Below are 16,981 nucleotides of genomic sequence, written 5' to 3'. Positions count from 1 at the left end.
ACCACCAAGTGGGAGGTGGAAATCCAAGTTTCCCATGCAACTCCTACTGGCACTAAGGGTGAGGGTGGGGAGATTTCCCTAGTCTTCCCCTAAAGCAGGACAGGTATTGTCAAAGAGCTTTTTGTCCTCTTAGGCTGCCCTTTTCCCAGTCCTTTCTCTAAAAAGAGCAGGCCTTTTTTAGGGCTTTTTTCTATCTGTACCTATTGGCATTTTCAAGATGTAGGCTTCTCCAGTGCCCACTCTGGGACATATAGAGGACAAAAAGAAAGCCCAGGGAACTCCCTGCCATGTCACTCCTCAAGTTCCAAGTCCCTAGCCAGTCTATCTTCTTCTTCCCACCTTTTACAGTCTTCTTATATTTGCTTTCAGTATTATGTCCAGGGCTTTTAGCTGTCCTTAGCAGAAAGAATAGGGAGAAATCAGTCTACTTTATTTTGTCCAGAATCAAAAGTTTAAGGTAGTATTTTAAAATGGAACAATTTATAGGATACAGGTGAACAACAGCAGACATGATAAAACATAAAACCTCAAGCAATTAGTATGGTAATAGAGAGATAAAGGGTCAATTCAACAATAACAGCCCAAATCGGTTCGGCAAGACAGAGCTTTTCCACAAAGCCAGGAACTCTGGGAAGGGTTGATTCTCTAAAATCCAAGATACCAACGAATGCAATGGCGTTGACACCCTTCTCCAGAAAAAAATCAGGTCCCAAAAAACATTCACTTAATTGACAGAATATGACACAATATCTGACAGTATTGTCCTTATAAATAGAAAAGAACCATCCTGTACTTGCAAGCCACCACACGACCTGGGTTTAAAGATTGATAAACAAAAAGTATGAGGGCATCTGCAGCCAGGAGCTTGAGACATGTAAGCAACTCCCCAACCCTCTGCAAGTCCATTTATTTGCCAGTCCAAGTGCATGGGTGGTGAGCCAAATCAGTCCAGACAGGCTCCAATAAAAGTGGGAGAAAGACCTCAGGACTCAGCACCTCAGTGAAGGAGCTGACAACCTAAGCTCCACAGAAGTAAAGAAATAGTGTGGTAGCCATATCACAGAAGTGGTAGCTGACTCAAATCAGCTGGTAAAGGAATCTTGTATTTGGGTACTGGTAATGGGACCTCCCCTTAAAAGGGGAGACTTGTTTTTTTCGTGAGGAAGATTCACCCCGAGCTAACATCTGTGCCAATCTTCCTCTATTTTGTATGTGGGATGCCTCCACAGCATGGCTGACAAGTGGAGCAGGTCTGCACCTGGGATCCAAACCTGCCAACCCAGGCCACTGAAGCAGAGTGGGCAGAACTTTAACCACTTGGCCATCGGGCTGGCCAAGAGGATTATTTTTAATTACAAAAGAAAGCAGCAACTGAAAACTTAATCTCTTGCTTTTATACTTAAAAAATATTTTCATAATATTCATACTTTTCTACACTAACTGAATTATGGGAGAAGAATACCATTAAAGAGAACAAAGAGAAGAGTCGTGGGTGCAGTGGGTCTTCTATCCACAGAGAAGAACACGGAACAGGGACTGAATTTTATGTTTCTTCAGCCCCACATGGTGGTGGGTGATGAGCCCATGCTGAGGGGATGATGTGTAGGAAGGAGCCCACCAATCTCTGCTCCAGACACCTAGGCATGCACTGCTCTCCTCTGCCAGCACCACTTTCCCTAGGTTAGTGCTTTTGCTTTTCCTCATCCCCCTCAGTTAACACACCTGTGGTGAGATGGAATTTTATTCATCACCTTCCTTCACCCTCTGCTGCTGCCACGGCCATCCTGCTATTCACCTACTCATACCACACATACTCTCCATGCCAGGAGATGTGACTTTGCTAAGATGAGCAAAGACATAGAGACTTGGCCTCATATTAACACATCCTAATTAGGTTCTCCCCACACACACAAAAAAAGGTTCATTTGTCTCAGAAATACTTAACTCTGAAGGATCTAAGGGACCTAAGGCTTCGTCCACTAGCATACAAGCTGTCAAGAACCTGATGCTGCCCCTCCAAGATACTACTAGAATTCCGGGGCAAGGTCAGAGTGGTAGACAAAGCAAAGGGGACTGTGAGGAGGAGAGGAGGGAGGGAGAACTTAGAAAGGTTTCAAAGGTGGCCATCAGAGGAGGATCTTGATTTCAAGGATAGGATTCACTAGAAATGTAAAAAGTGATTTGTGACATTCTCTGGCTATCACAAGAGTTCATGATCCATCTAAGAGTAAGATTGCTTTTTGGTATAGGTCTGTATCTACGAGCCCTCCCAAACATTAGGGTTATAGCTAAGGGGTTGCCATTCTGCCTCTTTTTCCTTCTCATTCCCTTATCTTGTAGACAAATTTAGAGCTGGAGGAAACTTCAGTCATCCTCTTGTCCCACCCTAAGTTATACATTTAAGGAACCTGAGCCTGGGAAAAGAGAATATATTTGCTACATATTCAAAGGACAAGGACAAGGATCCAGGCTTCTTCCTTCCCAGCCCAGTCCCTCTGTCCTTTAAGCTTGTGTCTAATCCAAGTGTAAGTGAGGAGACCTGGGTTTTAATCTCTATTATCCTCACTCATGGCTGTCTCTACTTTGTGTCTTAATTTCTGTAAACATGTAATGGGAAATTGGATCTTAACCTAAATGATGAGAGAAATGCTCCCAGAATTGGTTTTTTTTTAAATAATCTATAAAGGGTTACTTATTTGGCATTAACAGCTCTTTAAATTATTTTACAACGTTATTGTTATTATTATCCCACATGAATTGCAAAAGCTTCAGGAAAAAGTGATTCCCTTCAAGGCTGTCCTGCAGTTTTATACTAACTCCTTGGAAAGAACATCACACACCTTGTCTTCCTTTGAAGTCTCCGTCTCTACCCCTTCCTTGAATTTTGCCAGTGCACTCTTGAGGTCCTGAGACGTGTAGGTGTTGGTATTGATATTCAGCCTGTCCAAAGAGAAGTTGAGAGTTAGGAGGGAGGCACCATCTTTCCCAAGAAAGAATACTCTCTGGGTGGCTGGCACTCCAAGGCAAACTAAACCAGGCCAGCTCTAACTCAGAGCACACTATCCTACCTTTGTCTTCGGTCAGCCAGAAGTCCAACAGGGTGATCCCTTGAAACTAGAGGAGGAAAGACACAGCTGAAGATGAAGTCATTTCATGAAACAGGAGGAAATGGCATGGGGCAGACAGAGGCCCACCACAAACAGAGAGCTCTCAGCTAGAAACAAGTAAGGAATGTCTGTGCAATGCTGCTCTCTCAACATGTGCCAGGGCAAGACCTCCTGGAAGGCAGTGGGCATGGATAGAGAGACCTGAGCCCCTAAGCATGTGCCTGATTTGATTTGACAAGGCAGCTTGTCTTCACAAAAACAGATTGCTCCAGGTGAGATGAAAGTATCAGTCTTATAGTTCAAGATCCTAGCAGGCCTCAACTCTCATGAAAGTGACGTGCTCTCAGGGCTTTGCTCATTCAGTCTTTTATTCATCCTAGAGACCCCTTAGGACCCTAAGAAAAAACACCTGTCTTCTCTAAACCTCACTCCTCCTAAACTAATTAATAATAGCTAATCACTCCCATTTATTGAGTACTTAACCATGTATCAAGCACTGTGTTAATCCTTTAGAAGTAATATTTCATTCAAATAATTACCACAATCCTACAACATAAGGGAGAGAATCCCTCTCCCAGCAGAGCATCATCCGCTGCCAGGTGCACCAGGATGCCACTGCCCTGCCCCTTACCCCTAAGAGGGAGCTAAGTATTTAGAGTCATAGCTTGAACAGATTATTTCCTTCCTCTAAGACTTGGTCAGGACTAATCCTATCATGTCTCATATATCCCTGTTGACTGCCTTAAGTCCCACTCTCCCAGGCCATCCATCATCACCCACTCTCAGCTCCAACTACACATACACAAGTATGTACATGTGTGCCTGAAAGCACGCACATGCACACACACACATAACAATCTTCAGCTGGTATTCTCACTTCATTCTTCACTGAGAAAAACATATGTTATCCTCAAGAACTCCCTCATCTTCCTATCATCAGCTCTATACACCAACCTGCACCTAAATCTATACTCTCCGCTTTCCCTTCTATTATAATGGATGACAGTGTCCCTGCTCCTATCAAACTTATGCTCCAGATTCCACTTGCCTTTTCAAAAGCTTTAACTCCCATAATTATACCACTCCCTCCTGCCTGCATTATCAGTTTCTCCCCTTGATTGGATTCCATCAGCATATCAACACTCCTTTGACCCCATGGTCTCTAATTATCATGTCATTTCCCTATTTCCATTCAGAGTAAAACTTTATGAACACATTGTCTTCACTCTCTATCCACCTTCTTAACTGCTATTTACATTGCCATTTGCTCTAATCTTGATTCTGTTCCCACAACTCTACCAAAACTGCTCATTGAAATTACCAATAATTGATGGCCAAATCCAATGGACTCTTTACTAATGTCATGTTGCTCAACCACTCAGCAGCATTTACACAGTTCACCCACCCCTCCTTGAAACACTCTCCTTTCCTGGCTTCTTGTTAGCACACTCTTTTAGTTCTTCCCCTTCCTCACTCCTCTAATTCTTTTGTTGGTTCTTCATCTGCTATCTGAACTCTATATGTTGGAATGCCTCAGAGTTCAATCCTGGACAATCTTCTCTATCTCTACACTCTCCCCTAGTTCTTTTTAAATATCTATAAAGCAATGATGCCCAAATTTACATCTTTGGCCCAAACCTCTCCCATGTACCAGCAAGACTCTTACACAACTACCTAACTGATATATCTTAGATCTTGAATGTTTACCAGTCACCTGAAACTTATTACATAGGGTTGATGGTTCTTCCCATAAATGTGTCCCTCTCCCAATCTTTTCTATGGTACAAAAAATGGTACCTCCAAGCACCTAGATGCACAAATCCCAAAATGAAGCTTTGTCCTGAATCCCTCCCCCTAACCACCTTCCTTCAACCTCTACATCTAAATCATAAGCAAGGCCTGTTGGCACAACCTCCAGATTCAATCTCCAAATTCATCCACTCCCCATTATGTCTTGTCTAACTACTGAAATGACATCCTAACTGTCTCTGTGCTGCTTCTTTTGTCCACCTTCAATCTATTCTCCATACACACAGCAACTAGAGTGATCTTGCTAAACTACATTACATTAAATCACTCTCCCACCCAGAATCCTCCAATGGCTTTCCATCATAATTCTAGTTAAATGAATAACACTCAACATGCTTCTCAAAACTCCACATGATCTGGCCCCTCATACCTCTCCAATCTCATTTCTATTAGTCTTCTTCCTTCTCTTACTCTCTAGTCATCCTGATCATTTTTCTGTTTCTTGAACTTGACAAAGCCTTTCCTTGACAAAGGGACTCTTCTTGTTCCCTCTCCGTGGAATGCTCTAACTCTAAACCTATAAAACTAACCCTTTGCTTGACTAAATCCCTCTCATTCTTCAGGTCTCAGTTCAAATATCATCTCGATGAGGCCTTCCCAAACCATCCTGTCTAAAGTGGCCTCCCCCAGAGACTTATCACATTGTTTATTTCCTCCTTAGTATTTATTACAGTCTCTAATTACCTTACTTCTATGTTTATTTACCTGTTTTCCTGCCTGCCAGGTTCCATAAGGCCGTCAACTTGTCTGTTTTGTTTACTACTGTAACCCCAATGCCTGGAATATAGCCACTCAATAGGTCTTTTGTGAAATGAATGAATGGAGCAAGTAAAAAGTCCTATCCTTGGCCTACTCCCTTAACTACTATAGCATATTGTACCATGGTCAGTGCTCAACCCAAGATGGGACAACTTGGATGTAGACTGTCCTTCATCCCTCCAAAAAAAAAAGGATGATTCAAAGATGCTTGGTTGTTCCAAGGCAAAAAGAGAGATGTACTGTAGAGATGCAGACAAGGATATGGACTAAAATCAGTGGAGATGGCAGGGCCTAATCCATAAATAAGCAAGAGGAAAACCTGCTGCTGGAAGCCAAGTGTATACTAAAGTCAGGCAGTGCCAGGAGAACCCTCTGGGACAAGACAGAGTCAGGGGCCTTGTCCCAGGCTTTAGAGATCACAGGCGTCGTGGCTCTAGGTAGCAGTGTGGCCAGTCACACATCCAGCAGGACTAGTGGAATGGTTGCCATGGATTAGGCTGAATGGACTATCCTCATCTCTCTAGCTAGCCAGTGACTCTTAACTCTGTGAGATCACCAAGTTCTGTGACAATCTGATGGAAAGCTATGGGTCTTTTCCCCCAAAATAAATAGTAGATAAGCAACACACTGTAACAATTCTGGAAATTAGCCTGCCCTTTGGCCTCTGTTCACATTCTAATGCTAAAGAGCCAGGAAGACACTGTGAAGTAGAATTAGAGAAGCACAGGATAAGGTCCACTCCAGGAAGAGGAAGTCACCAGCAAAGGCAGCCAGAAACTCACCGAGCTCCAGGCAGTGAACACCTGCAACAACTTGTCAATGTCTTTGGGCTTCTGTTCAGACAGGTTTGCCACTGGCTATAAATGCTGAGAAGGAAGAGGACATGTCCAGCATATCCTGGAGGCCACTCCAGGGCAGAGTCCTCTAAACATTCCAAAGGAGAAAAGTAAAGAGGCAAGAGTGGGGACGTATATTTCTCTGTTATGATGTGTCTGCTACAGACCACATGGATGACTCTGCTTTCTATTCTAAAAAGATATGAGCAACAGACAAAGCAATAAGTGTTCCTCCTGATGATTTATGGTCAGGTATTGGAGAAATAACTTCCCACAGTATTAAAACTAACAAATAAAAACTCAAAATTAATCAAGTTCTTAACTCAATATTCTTAAACCAAGAAAAAAACAGACTTTTTATTTAGAAAATAAGGCAGGGCTTAGATGTGAGAAAAGACTTCCTGAAGTACTTTGAGATACTGAAATATGTGTGTATATGTGTGCTGCAGATGGAGAGAGGTTGGCAGGAGCTACAACAATAAGACTTGATTTTTTCTTAGATGCTTGTGAGGAAGGAATCATCATACGACCTGGGTCACTCCAGATAAAGGCCTATCTGGAGAGATGGGGGAAGATAAAGATCCTTCTCAGCTTTGGGTGACTGTAAGGAGGACAAATATCTCCTTATCTTATCTATCACAATATAAAGTCAAATTTTCCAACAGTGAAAACTGCCCAAATATGAAAAGGCTGCTTTGTGGGGTTGTGAGTGCCACATGACTGAAGGTGCACATGGACAGGCTGAATGACCTCTTGCCTAGTGTTTTAAGAAAAAGACTTAGGCAAGAAATGGGTCTCTAAAGTCACTTTCTGCTTCATATCTAACTGCAAAATATTGTTAAAATAATAAAAATCCAAGGACTGAGTAACACTAACTGCACTCAATCCATGATTGATTCCCAATACTTATACGTATTAGAACAGGGGCAAGAAACTATCTGTAATGACCAGATAATACTTTAGGCTTTGTGAGCCTATAGTTATTATCCCAACTACTCAACTCTGCCAATGTAGCAAGAAAGCAGCCATAGAAAATACATAAATGAATCAGCATAGCTGTGTTCCAATAAAATTTTATTTATGGATACTGAAATCTGAATTTCACGTAATTCTCATAAGTCACGAAATATTATTCCTTTTTTGTTTTTTTCCAACCATTAAAAAATGTTAAAAGCAACTCAGCTTGTGTGCCATACAAAAACAGACAGTAGTCCCAGTATGGCCACAGGCCATAATTTGCTGGTCCCTGCATATGAAACTTCATGGCTGGTATTTATATTGACCTTCCAGACTGCACAGTTCCAGCAGCCCCTGCAATCCTGTTCCTCAACCTCCCTCTCCCTCATGCAGGAAACAGCAAGCAAAAGAAACTTGGAAATTCAAGACAAAGAACAGCAAACAGAGACTAGGAATTGTCCAAAATCAAATAATCTAAACTGGTTATTAAAAAATAAGGCAATCTCTTACCACTGGAAAACTTTTATACTACAAGAAACCCTGTTTTAATAAGGACTAACAAGAGGAAAAGTTAGTCTGAATTAAAGACTTTAAAATGCAATTTTATTGTTCACCAAGGAAGTATTACTGCAAAGCAGAAGGCCTAACAGGGCTGTTTTAATGAATAGATGACTCATCTGTAATCAGCACATTAATTGTTGGGATTCAAAGGGGTGCTCTTAAAGTACCAGGAAAAATAGCTTCATTTTTAAAGCAGGTTAAGCATTCCCCCCACAGCCTTTTTTAAAGTATCAATTTGCTCTGCAAACTATTTCTTTCCAAATACTGTAGAAGTAAACTTCCATAAAACCCTGACAGATTTATCACAAATTCTAGGCTATTAAATTTCAAACTTTTTTAAAAAGCCACATGAGTTTGAGTAAGAAACATTATATTGTCATTACATTCAGTACTACAAAAATCAATGTTGTCAGCTTCCCAGTCCCTAGGGTTAACACTGTACCTTTTGCCCTTTTTTGACCCTTTCAAATTATTTCGGAACTTGTCTTCATCTTGGAGTTTCACTTCTCTTGCCCCAGTCTGGAGATTCAGCCGCACATGGGATCCTGCAGGGACAGCCTGACCTAAAGCCAAGAAGAGACAAGGTTCATGAGGTATACAGTCCTTGGAGAGACACAGTGATGGAATGGTTGGCTAATAAGCCAACAAGACTTAATTAGTTCATGAAGACCAGACTCTGCTGTGTTCAGTTACCTGCATCCATCCATCTCTCTCTCTCTAACACCCACACACCATTCACATATTCTCCTTTTGATAATCCATATTGAATAAGGGAATGAGGCAAGGTGAGAAAGGGTATCTGCAATCCAGAGACCAGTGTCTCCCAGTTAGAACCTACATATTTAAGCTATTCTGTTTTCTTTAAATTGAACTATAATAAGCCTTTTTATTATGTGCAGTAGGTGAATGGCAAATACCTACTCACCCTTCAGGACATGGCCATGTTACTGCCTCCTCCATGACACCCTTCCTGCCTCTCCTCTGACACTCCCATAGAACTCCAAACAGCTTGCCATTCCAGCAAGCTTACACTTCACCACTCTTATCTATTTAATCAGGCTCCTTCTATGATGCTCTCTCCTCCCTGAGCAAAGGGACTTTATCTCCTCTTTTTTTATTTCCCCAGCTCCTAGGCCAGAGCTTGACACACAAAATTCGTGGCATTTAAAAATGTTTTGAGACAGGAGAAGGAAGGACAAGATTGGAAGGCAGGAGGATATAGCAAGCCAAGGAGGCAGAGACTGGAACCAAGAGAAACTAAAAACCTACACCCACCTATCTCAGAAAGCTAATCCACTAGCTGGGAAAATAAGTGTTGCAAATGGATGGGCTATCCATGCACATTGTATAAAATTACCCACAGGTAGTTAAAAAGCAACTGTGCAAGATCACATATTACAAATGGAATGTTGTACTTATTTGTTCGTGCAACTGATATTTACCAAGCAACTTCTATACACCAGGCCACTGTGGTAGGTTCTAGGAATACAGAGGAATGTTAATGGCCACAGGGATAGAGAATTTCAGGGAAAGGGCTCCTCAGGAGACTGGAAGTCTAGAAGCAGAGATGCTGCTTTGACACTTGACTTTGACTCCACTTTCTCCTGTCAGGCGATAGCACCGCCTTGCTGATGCTTCCTGGCTGAATGCTAAGCAGGTCACCCTTGATTTTCCCTCTATTTTACCACCCCTCATATCCAATCTATTCTAAAACATGGAGATTCTTTCTGCTATATATCTCCTGAATTCATATCATTCTCTCTGTTCTCCCCACTGCTGCTCTTGTTCAAACCATCATCATTTCTTTTCTGGACACTGCCATAGCCTTCCAACTGGCCTCCCCTATCTACTCCTACCTCCCAATCCAATTGTTCTTTACAATGAATGATTTATTTTTCCCCCAAAATACAAACCTGACTATGTCATTCCCCTGGTTTGCTTTTAATGGCTTCCTACTGTTCTTAGAATAAAGATGAAAGTCCTCACACTGGTCAATGAGGCCTGTTAGTATCTAGTCCCTGTCTACCTCTTCAAACTTGTCTACTCCTCGTTCCCCATGCTCTAGGCCACACTGGTCTTTTCCCATTCCATGAAAGAACCATGCTCCCTCCTACCATGGAGTCATTCCACCTGCAGTTCCCTTTGCCCAGAATCCTCTTTCTAACCCCAGCCTCCGTCTCCTCATCCTTCCAATCCCAGCTAAGAGTCACTTCCTCTAAGAAGCATCCTCTCTTTCCCAGACCAGATCCAGCTGTCCCCTAAAGGCTTTCACAGTACCATGAACCTTTTCTTTATAGCACTCACCACAATCTGCAGTTATATTTTAGTTTTTTTATTTATCTGGTTAATATAAATTCTCACCATTTTATCTTCAGGGCCTATCACATGGCCTCAATAATCATTTGTTGAGTGAAAAATCAGAAACGAAAGAGAGAAAATCCTAGCTGATCTAGAGGTGTATGGAAAGGCCAACAAGGATTTCCACTAGGGCAAGTAGATTCATAATAAATAGTAATCATGTTAGTAGTTATTTTTAGTAGTAACAGCACTAATACTAGTAATAATAAAAATAGCATTTTGAATTTTCAGACTTTTGATCAAAATTAGGAACAGAAAAGAAAAAAGTACATGATTTTATAAGTTTCAAAACATCACAGGTTATATCGTGCTAAGCTGGCCAAGGAAGAGACCAGGATGTTAATGTGAATCAATTTATTTTATTTGGGGAAAATTCCAAAATTACTCCCTTCACACAAGCCACCACAGGGGGCAAGAGCAACTACAATAGCATTAACTTAAAATGCAGGTTACACTCATTTAAAATACACAAAACCAGCCATGGCAGCAGCAGTGGCAGAGGCAGCAGAAACTATAGTATTTCAAATGTTTCCACCCCACTGGGAAAAAGGCCAAGTTAGAGAGAGTGATCTGACCTGCATCCTTCTAGGGCCTCTGTGAAGGGATCAGAACACTTGAGAGGAGCAGAGCAGAGGCAAAGAGTCACAAGATACATGCAGGTAAAGAGTTCTGGATTAGGGGGTGGAGGGCAAAGGGACAGGCAGAAAATAAGACAGGGATCCAGAAAGGCAAAGAGGCCTGCAGCCTACAGTGTCTGTTTGCCTACCACTGGCTTAGACTCAAGACTGGGGTCAGACCCATGCATGAGGAATCTCTGTCTATATTAAGTACAAGTTCTGTCCAAATTACACAAGGCCACATCGTATGAATTTTGACTCCTCTTGGGACTCTCTGTCACTGACTTCAATCACAGGCCAAGATACAGGTAACAACTCCTATATTTCCAAGGTGGGTGCGGGGAATCTGTGGTAGACTGCATTGTTGTCACCAATTTTCTTCCCCTTGCCTGTATCCACACCCTTTGCCATCTGATCTTGCAGTCCCTCTTACTAGTGATGGAGCATACTTTCCCACCCCTTGACTTTGGACCTGTCTTGTGACATACTTTGGCCAGTGGGATGTTAGCAAATTTGCCACAGAGGTTTGAAATGTACTTGTGTGTTGGCCTGTCTTTTGGAATTCTGCCATCACTCTGAGAAGACCATGCTCTGCTGGCATTCTGGTCCAAGGAGGATGAGAGACCCATGGAGCAGACCTGAACCCAAACTGTAGATTGGAACCAAGCCCAGGTGAGTCCAGCCATGGTCAGCCAGGTCTAGCTGATCTGCAGACACGTGAGTAAGAATAAAAGACTGGATTTCTTTTTTAACTTTTTACTTTGAACTACCTTTAAACTTACACAACAGTTGCAAAAATAGTGCAGAGAATTTCCATGTATCACATACACAGGCTTTCCCAATGTTAATATCTTACAGAGCCACAGACAATTATCAGAACCGGGAAATTAACAATACTATTAACCCAACTAAAAATCCTTTTCGGACCCTACCAGTGCTTCCACTAATGTCCTTTTCTCGTTCCAGGATACCACATGGCCTTTGGTTGTTATTTCTCCCTAGTCTCTGTAGTCTGCAGTAATTTCTCAGTCTTCCCTTGTGTTTCACGACTCTAACAGCTTTGAGGAATACTGAGCAGTTTTTCAGGACCGTCTGGCATCTTCTCATGGTTAAACTGAGGTCATACATCCTTGACAGAAGCACCACAGAAATGATATAGTGTTCTTCTCAGCACATCATATTACAAAGTTCATGATGTCAATATGTTACTGGTGGTACTGGCCTTGATCAACTAATAAAAGTAGTCTCTACTGAGCTGTTCTACTGTAGTAAACAAAAATCACAGCAACTACCAAGCTAAGGAAAATGGTTTGGCAGTTTCTCAAAAAACTAAACATGGAGTTGCCACATGAACCTAGTGATTCCACACCTAGGTATATACCCAAGAAAATCAAAAACATATATTTACACAAAAACTTGTACTTGAATGCTCATTGCAGCATTGTTTATAATAGCCAAAATGTGAAAACAACCCAGATGTCCATCAACTGATGCATGAACAAACAAAATGTGGTATATCCATACTGTGGAATACTACACGGATGAACTTTGAATATATTACGCTAAGTGAAAGAAGATGGCTACAAAAAGCTACATATCATGATTCCTCTACTATGAAATGTCCAGAATAGGCAAATCAACAGACATAGATTAGTGGTTGCCAGAGGCTAGGGGAAGGGAGGAATGGGGAGTGATTGCTAGTGGGTATTGGATTTCTTCTTGGGGTGATGAAAATGTTCTGGAATTAAATAGGGTGATGGTTGTACAATATTCTGCATATACTAAAAAACACTGAATTGTTAAAAGAAAATGGGAGAAATACTTTGAGATTATACATATCATCCCTCTTCTCCTCAAACGAAACCATTAGAGGAATCCGTCTACAACAATAACCACTGTGGTGAGGGTCGAATGGCAATTTTCTGCTTCCTTCCTTCCTTACACATTAACTGAAATTTCACTGCAAGCAAAACTGTCACTCCTCCACCTATTTAATTATTCATACCAGTATGGACTTGTGGATATTTTATTCTATGACTTATAATCCAATACTATCATTATTTACTTTGTTACTCAAATTGTTTCAGCTTTGGCAATTAAGAATTCCTTCAGGTTGGCTCTTGTGTTCCTTTAACAAGTCCCTTCCCCCCATCATTTTCTTTTTTCAAGTATTTCCTTACTTTCTGGTTCCATAAGATGTTCCAAGTTCATCTTGTATTTTCCTTCCCCAGTTCTGGAATCAACTACTTCTCAAGAAGCCCTAGTTTCTCTTATTAAAGAATCGTATTTAGAAACCAAGATCTGGGTGCTAGGTGTGCTCATTACTACTAGGGTATCCTTGCTTCTAGACCCTGTCAATGGATAGAGCTCAGAAATTTATTTATGTGTTTACATATATGCATATATACACATCTATATTTCTGTATCTATTTGTCTGTATGTCTATTAAAAACTAGCAGTTTAGGGGCCAGCCAGGTGGCACAGTGGTTAAGTTCACACGTTCCACTTCTTGGTGGTCTGGGGTTCGCCGGTTTGGATCCCGGGTGCAGACATGGCACCACTTGGCAAAAGCCATACTGTGGTAGGCGTCCCGCATATAAAGTAGAGGAAGATGGGCACAGATGTTAGCTCAGAGCTAGTCTTCCTCAGCAAAAAGAGGAGGATTGGCAGTAGTTACCTCAGGGCTAATCTTCCTCAAAAAAAAAAAAAAAAGCTAGAAGTTTATACTGATATTTCCAATTCCAATCTAATGTCACAGAGTTATTTGTAACTTTCCCACTTTATTTGTAACTTCTTTCTCCAACAGTGAGTAACCTGGCTCTTGTTATCTGCCATATACATACATATTTACTGTTCAATTCTACTATACATATAAAGTAGTTTCAAAATTGCTAGCCCATACCCCTATGAGAAATACATTTACCAAACTAGATTACAGTATTTATACACAGTACTTTTGTCTTTAGTTTTACAGTACTATCTGTCTTTAGTTTATAGTATCTACTCAAGATATCATTGCACAAAGTCACTTAGGTTAGTTCTTTTCTTTCCAGCCCCTGATAATATGATTATGTTATTAATTTGTAATACTTGGTTAATTTGTTAGTGTCTGTATTTCATTTTGTGGTTCCCACTCCTGTACATCCTGGTTGATTTAATTGTTTATTTGGCGGGCATCTGAAGGGTATGTGAACTATTACTATAGCTCTAAAACAGAGCTATACAAAAAGAAATTACTGCTGTTTTAAACTGAGTTTTAAGGTAGTTTGTTTATTGTGGCAATTCACTCCAATGGTCCTGAAACAAGGAAGTTAAGTGTTCAGTATAAAGAATAGCTCTTTTTTCTGAAATTACATAGTTTCCATCTTTTTAGTGTTAAAATGTCCTTTTATAAAATGATATAACAATGATGATGGATGATGGTGGGCTGTTTCCATGTTAAGGCTCTTAACTCAACAAAGTAAAAAAGTTGGCCTTTGGTCCCCCAAATTTTCTTTTAAAGTTTTTCTGCTCCATGAAACACCATAGTCTGGAAACCACCCATCTACTCTACCAACATTTTAAAATTATTCCCATTGTAGCTTTAAATGAGAGAATTTTAGGGAATATAAATTTTATCTCAATAAAGTTGTTTAAAAAATTCATTTCTTTGGATAAAGCAGTACCCTCTCCCTTTGAATCCCAGAACAGCAGTTAGTTTATCAGATACAGTCCAAGATGACAGCAAGTATTTCTAGGGGCCAGGAAAGAGAGCTAAGCTCAGAGCTCAAACACAGCCCCAGAAGGACAGTTCTGGGCCGGGTGGAAAGAAGAAAATGGCCAAGAAAGCCTGAGGCCATGAAGCACCTGGGCAAGAAGAACCTCTGTGAAGGGCAGGTAAGAAATAATACCAAGAGGTAGAAGTCAACTCCAGCACCCATGGGAGGCAGGCAAATATGAGAGATGAGTAAGGAGGGCCATCTATAAGACAACAGGGAGTGGTGAGGGCTGAGAAAAATGCCCCTTCTAAAAGCACTCAAACTTTAAAATATAAAAGCCAAACAAAACACATCTATAAATGGAATTCAGCCCACAGCCAATTTGTGACTATTGGAAAAGATGTTTCACCTATCGACAAATTTTGCCTGACTCATGTCTTTGTCCCAATTCATCCCAATGCTCAGTGATTAGAAACTTGCCCCTCCTAGACTCACAGTGACAGGGTGCTCCTCGGGTAGTGCCCATAGTGCGGCTTCTGTGCAGCCTGACTGCCCTGCTTCAGAGGAGACAGGGCCAGCTGAGATGGATGCTGCAGTGCTCTCGTTTTTGCCTTGGGATCAGATGCCTTGGTAGTTACACAGCTTTGGGAGGGGTAAGAGGTATTGGGTGTCGTCTGTAGGCCCCTGCCAGAAACCTCACCCTCCAGGGACTTCTAGGCTCTTTCAAGTCATACCTGGATGCAATGGCAGAAAATCAAGTGCTGCCCTGGCATGGCCTGTTCACACGAGAGCTGGCCATGCGACCATGATCCCTGGAACTCTGCTACCGACTCAGCTCTGTCTTTGAGGGCTGGGTGAATTTAGCCAAATTCCTTTTTGTTTCTGAATCTTCATGCCCTTATGTGTCAAATGAAAACTATCATGTCTGCTTTTCCTAATGTGTTAGATTGTTATGAAGAACAAATGAGAAAACACTGTGTCAGTGCTCAGAAGAAAAAAGTGCTTCAGGAAACACAGCCCCAAAAAGGTAAATGTCAACCAGGATGAAACAAAGACATTTTATTTATCAAGTCCTGTAGGCATGTTTAACGAGTAAAAATCCCTGATTATGCTGCATTTCTGAAGGGCAGGGACCAATCACTTGAGCCCACAGCTCAGGCTCAGCTCCAGGCACACAGTAGGCCTCCAGAAAGGTCAGCTTGAATGCCAGCCCCTGGCCCCCATTCCCCAGACCAGAGGGAATAGGAGAAATGTGGAACAGGAAGCAAAGCCACTCACCTCACTGGGGCCCCCAAGCTCCTAACCAGGGCTGGTCAGAGCTGAGACTTTACAGGCCCGGTTGCCATGACTACCACAGCCCTCTCCTCCAGCTTTTTTATTCAAAACCCCCAGACAAGTTCTGGCAAGATCCCTGACTCACACAGATGAGCATCTATCCTGTCTCCAAAGCAGGACTTGAACTGAACCAGTAACAAAAAAAATGTGCACAAACCTCCCTAGGGTGCTGACCCAATGCTTAATGTTATTATTTTTGGCAGGGAAACACAAATGGAGACTGTTTTATAAACAGCAAAGCATATAGTGAACCAGTCTGGACTGCAGTTATATTTATGCATTTTCTAAAAGGACAAAACAATGAGGAAATGAGAAAAAATAAAAATATTCTCCAAACTGATTTTTCACTTTGAGTCACAGAATCTAGAATCTGGGAAGGGCCTGAGAAGTGTTCTCTGGCATGGCTTCCAAGCATGGGCCGATGTCCCTCACCTGCATTAAAGCCCCTCAGAACAAGAGACTCCACAGTTTCCCTAATGAAACAGCTACCCTGACAGCTCCCACCACCCTCCAGAGCCACCCTTCAAAATCTCATCTGCTGTGATCTAACCAAAGTCTCCTTCCCAGCCCTCAAGGAGGACAGATGACAGCTGGTCACCAACCTCTAGATAAAAAATTCACAAGAGCAGTCCTCTTCAAGGACAAGGACTAGCAATGCTACTTAGAAGATTTCCTGTATTACAGAGAGGTACTCTGAATAGCCATCAGGACAAAGGCTCAAAGGAACTATATCTAGGACACAGTAATCCTCTTTCCATAACTGGCTGGACAGCATGCATTCATTGAGGATTGGGCAAGAGTCTGCTCTCTTCTAGGCATTCTTTCTACCACGCTTACTGCACACCTACTGAGGGCCACTTGCTGTATTTGGTACTGGGAAGGGTACCACGTGAACAAGATCAATCACTGCCACTGAGGAGTATGAAGTAAATGAGGAAGAAAAG

The 16,981-nt window shown here is 41.7% G+C and overlaps 1 protein-coding gene across 4 annotated transcripts in view; it reads right to left on the bottom strand.

The window, feature by feature from the left end:
- Positions 1-16,981, bottom strand: part of SIL1 (SIL1 nucleotide exchange factor) — a 253,145-nt gene that overhangs the window by 74,277 nt on the left and 161,887 nt on the right. For all 4 annotated transcript variants that reach the window (XM_046668572.1, XM_046668574.1, XM_046668573.1 and 1 more), the window contains 2 exons: positions 8,472-8,592; positions 2,841-2,940 (listed from right to left, as the gene is read on the bottom strand). In XM_046668572.1, the coding sequence (XP_046524528.1) occupies positions 2,841-2,940; positions 8,472-8,592 (221 nt within the window). The remainder of the gene's footprint in view (positions 1-2,840; positions 2,941-8,471; positions 8,593-16,981) is intronic.

The sequence above is a fragment of the Equus quagga genome, chromosome 7 (assembly GCF_021613505.1).
Source record: "Equus quagga isolate Etosha38 chromosome 7, UCLA_HA_Equagga_1.0, whole genome shotgun sequence".
Classification (NCBI taxonomy): Eukaryota; Metazoa; Chordata; class Mammalia; order Perissodactyla; family Equidae; genus Equus; species Equus quagga.
This window is presented reverse-complemented; position numbering and strand designations above follow the sequence as displayed.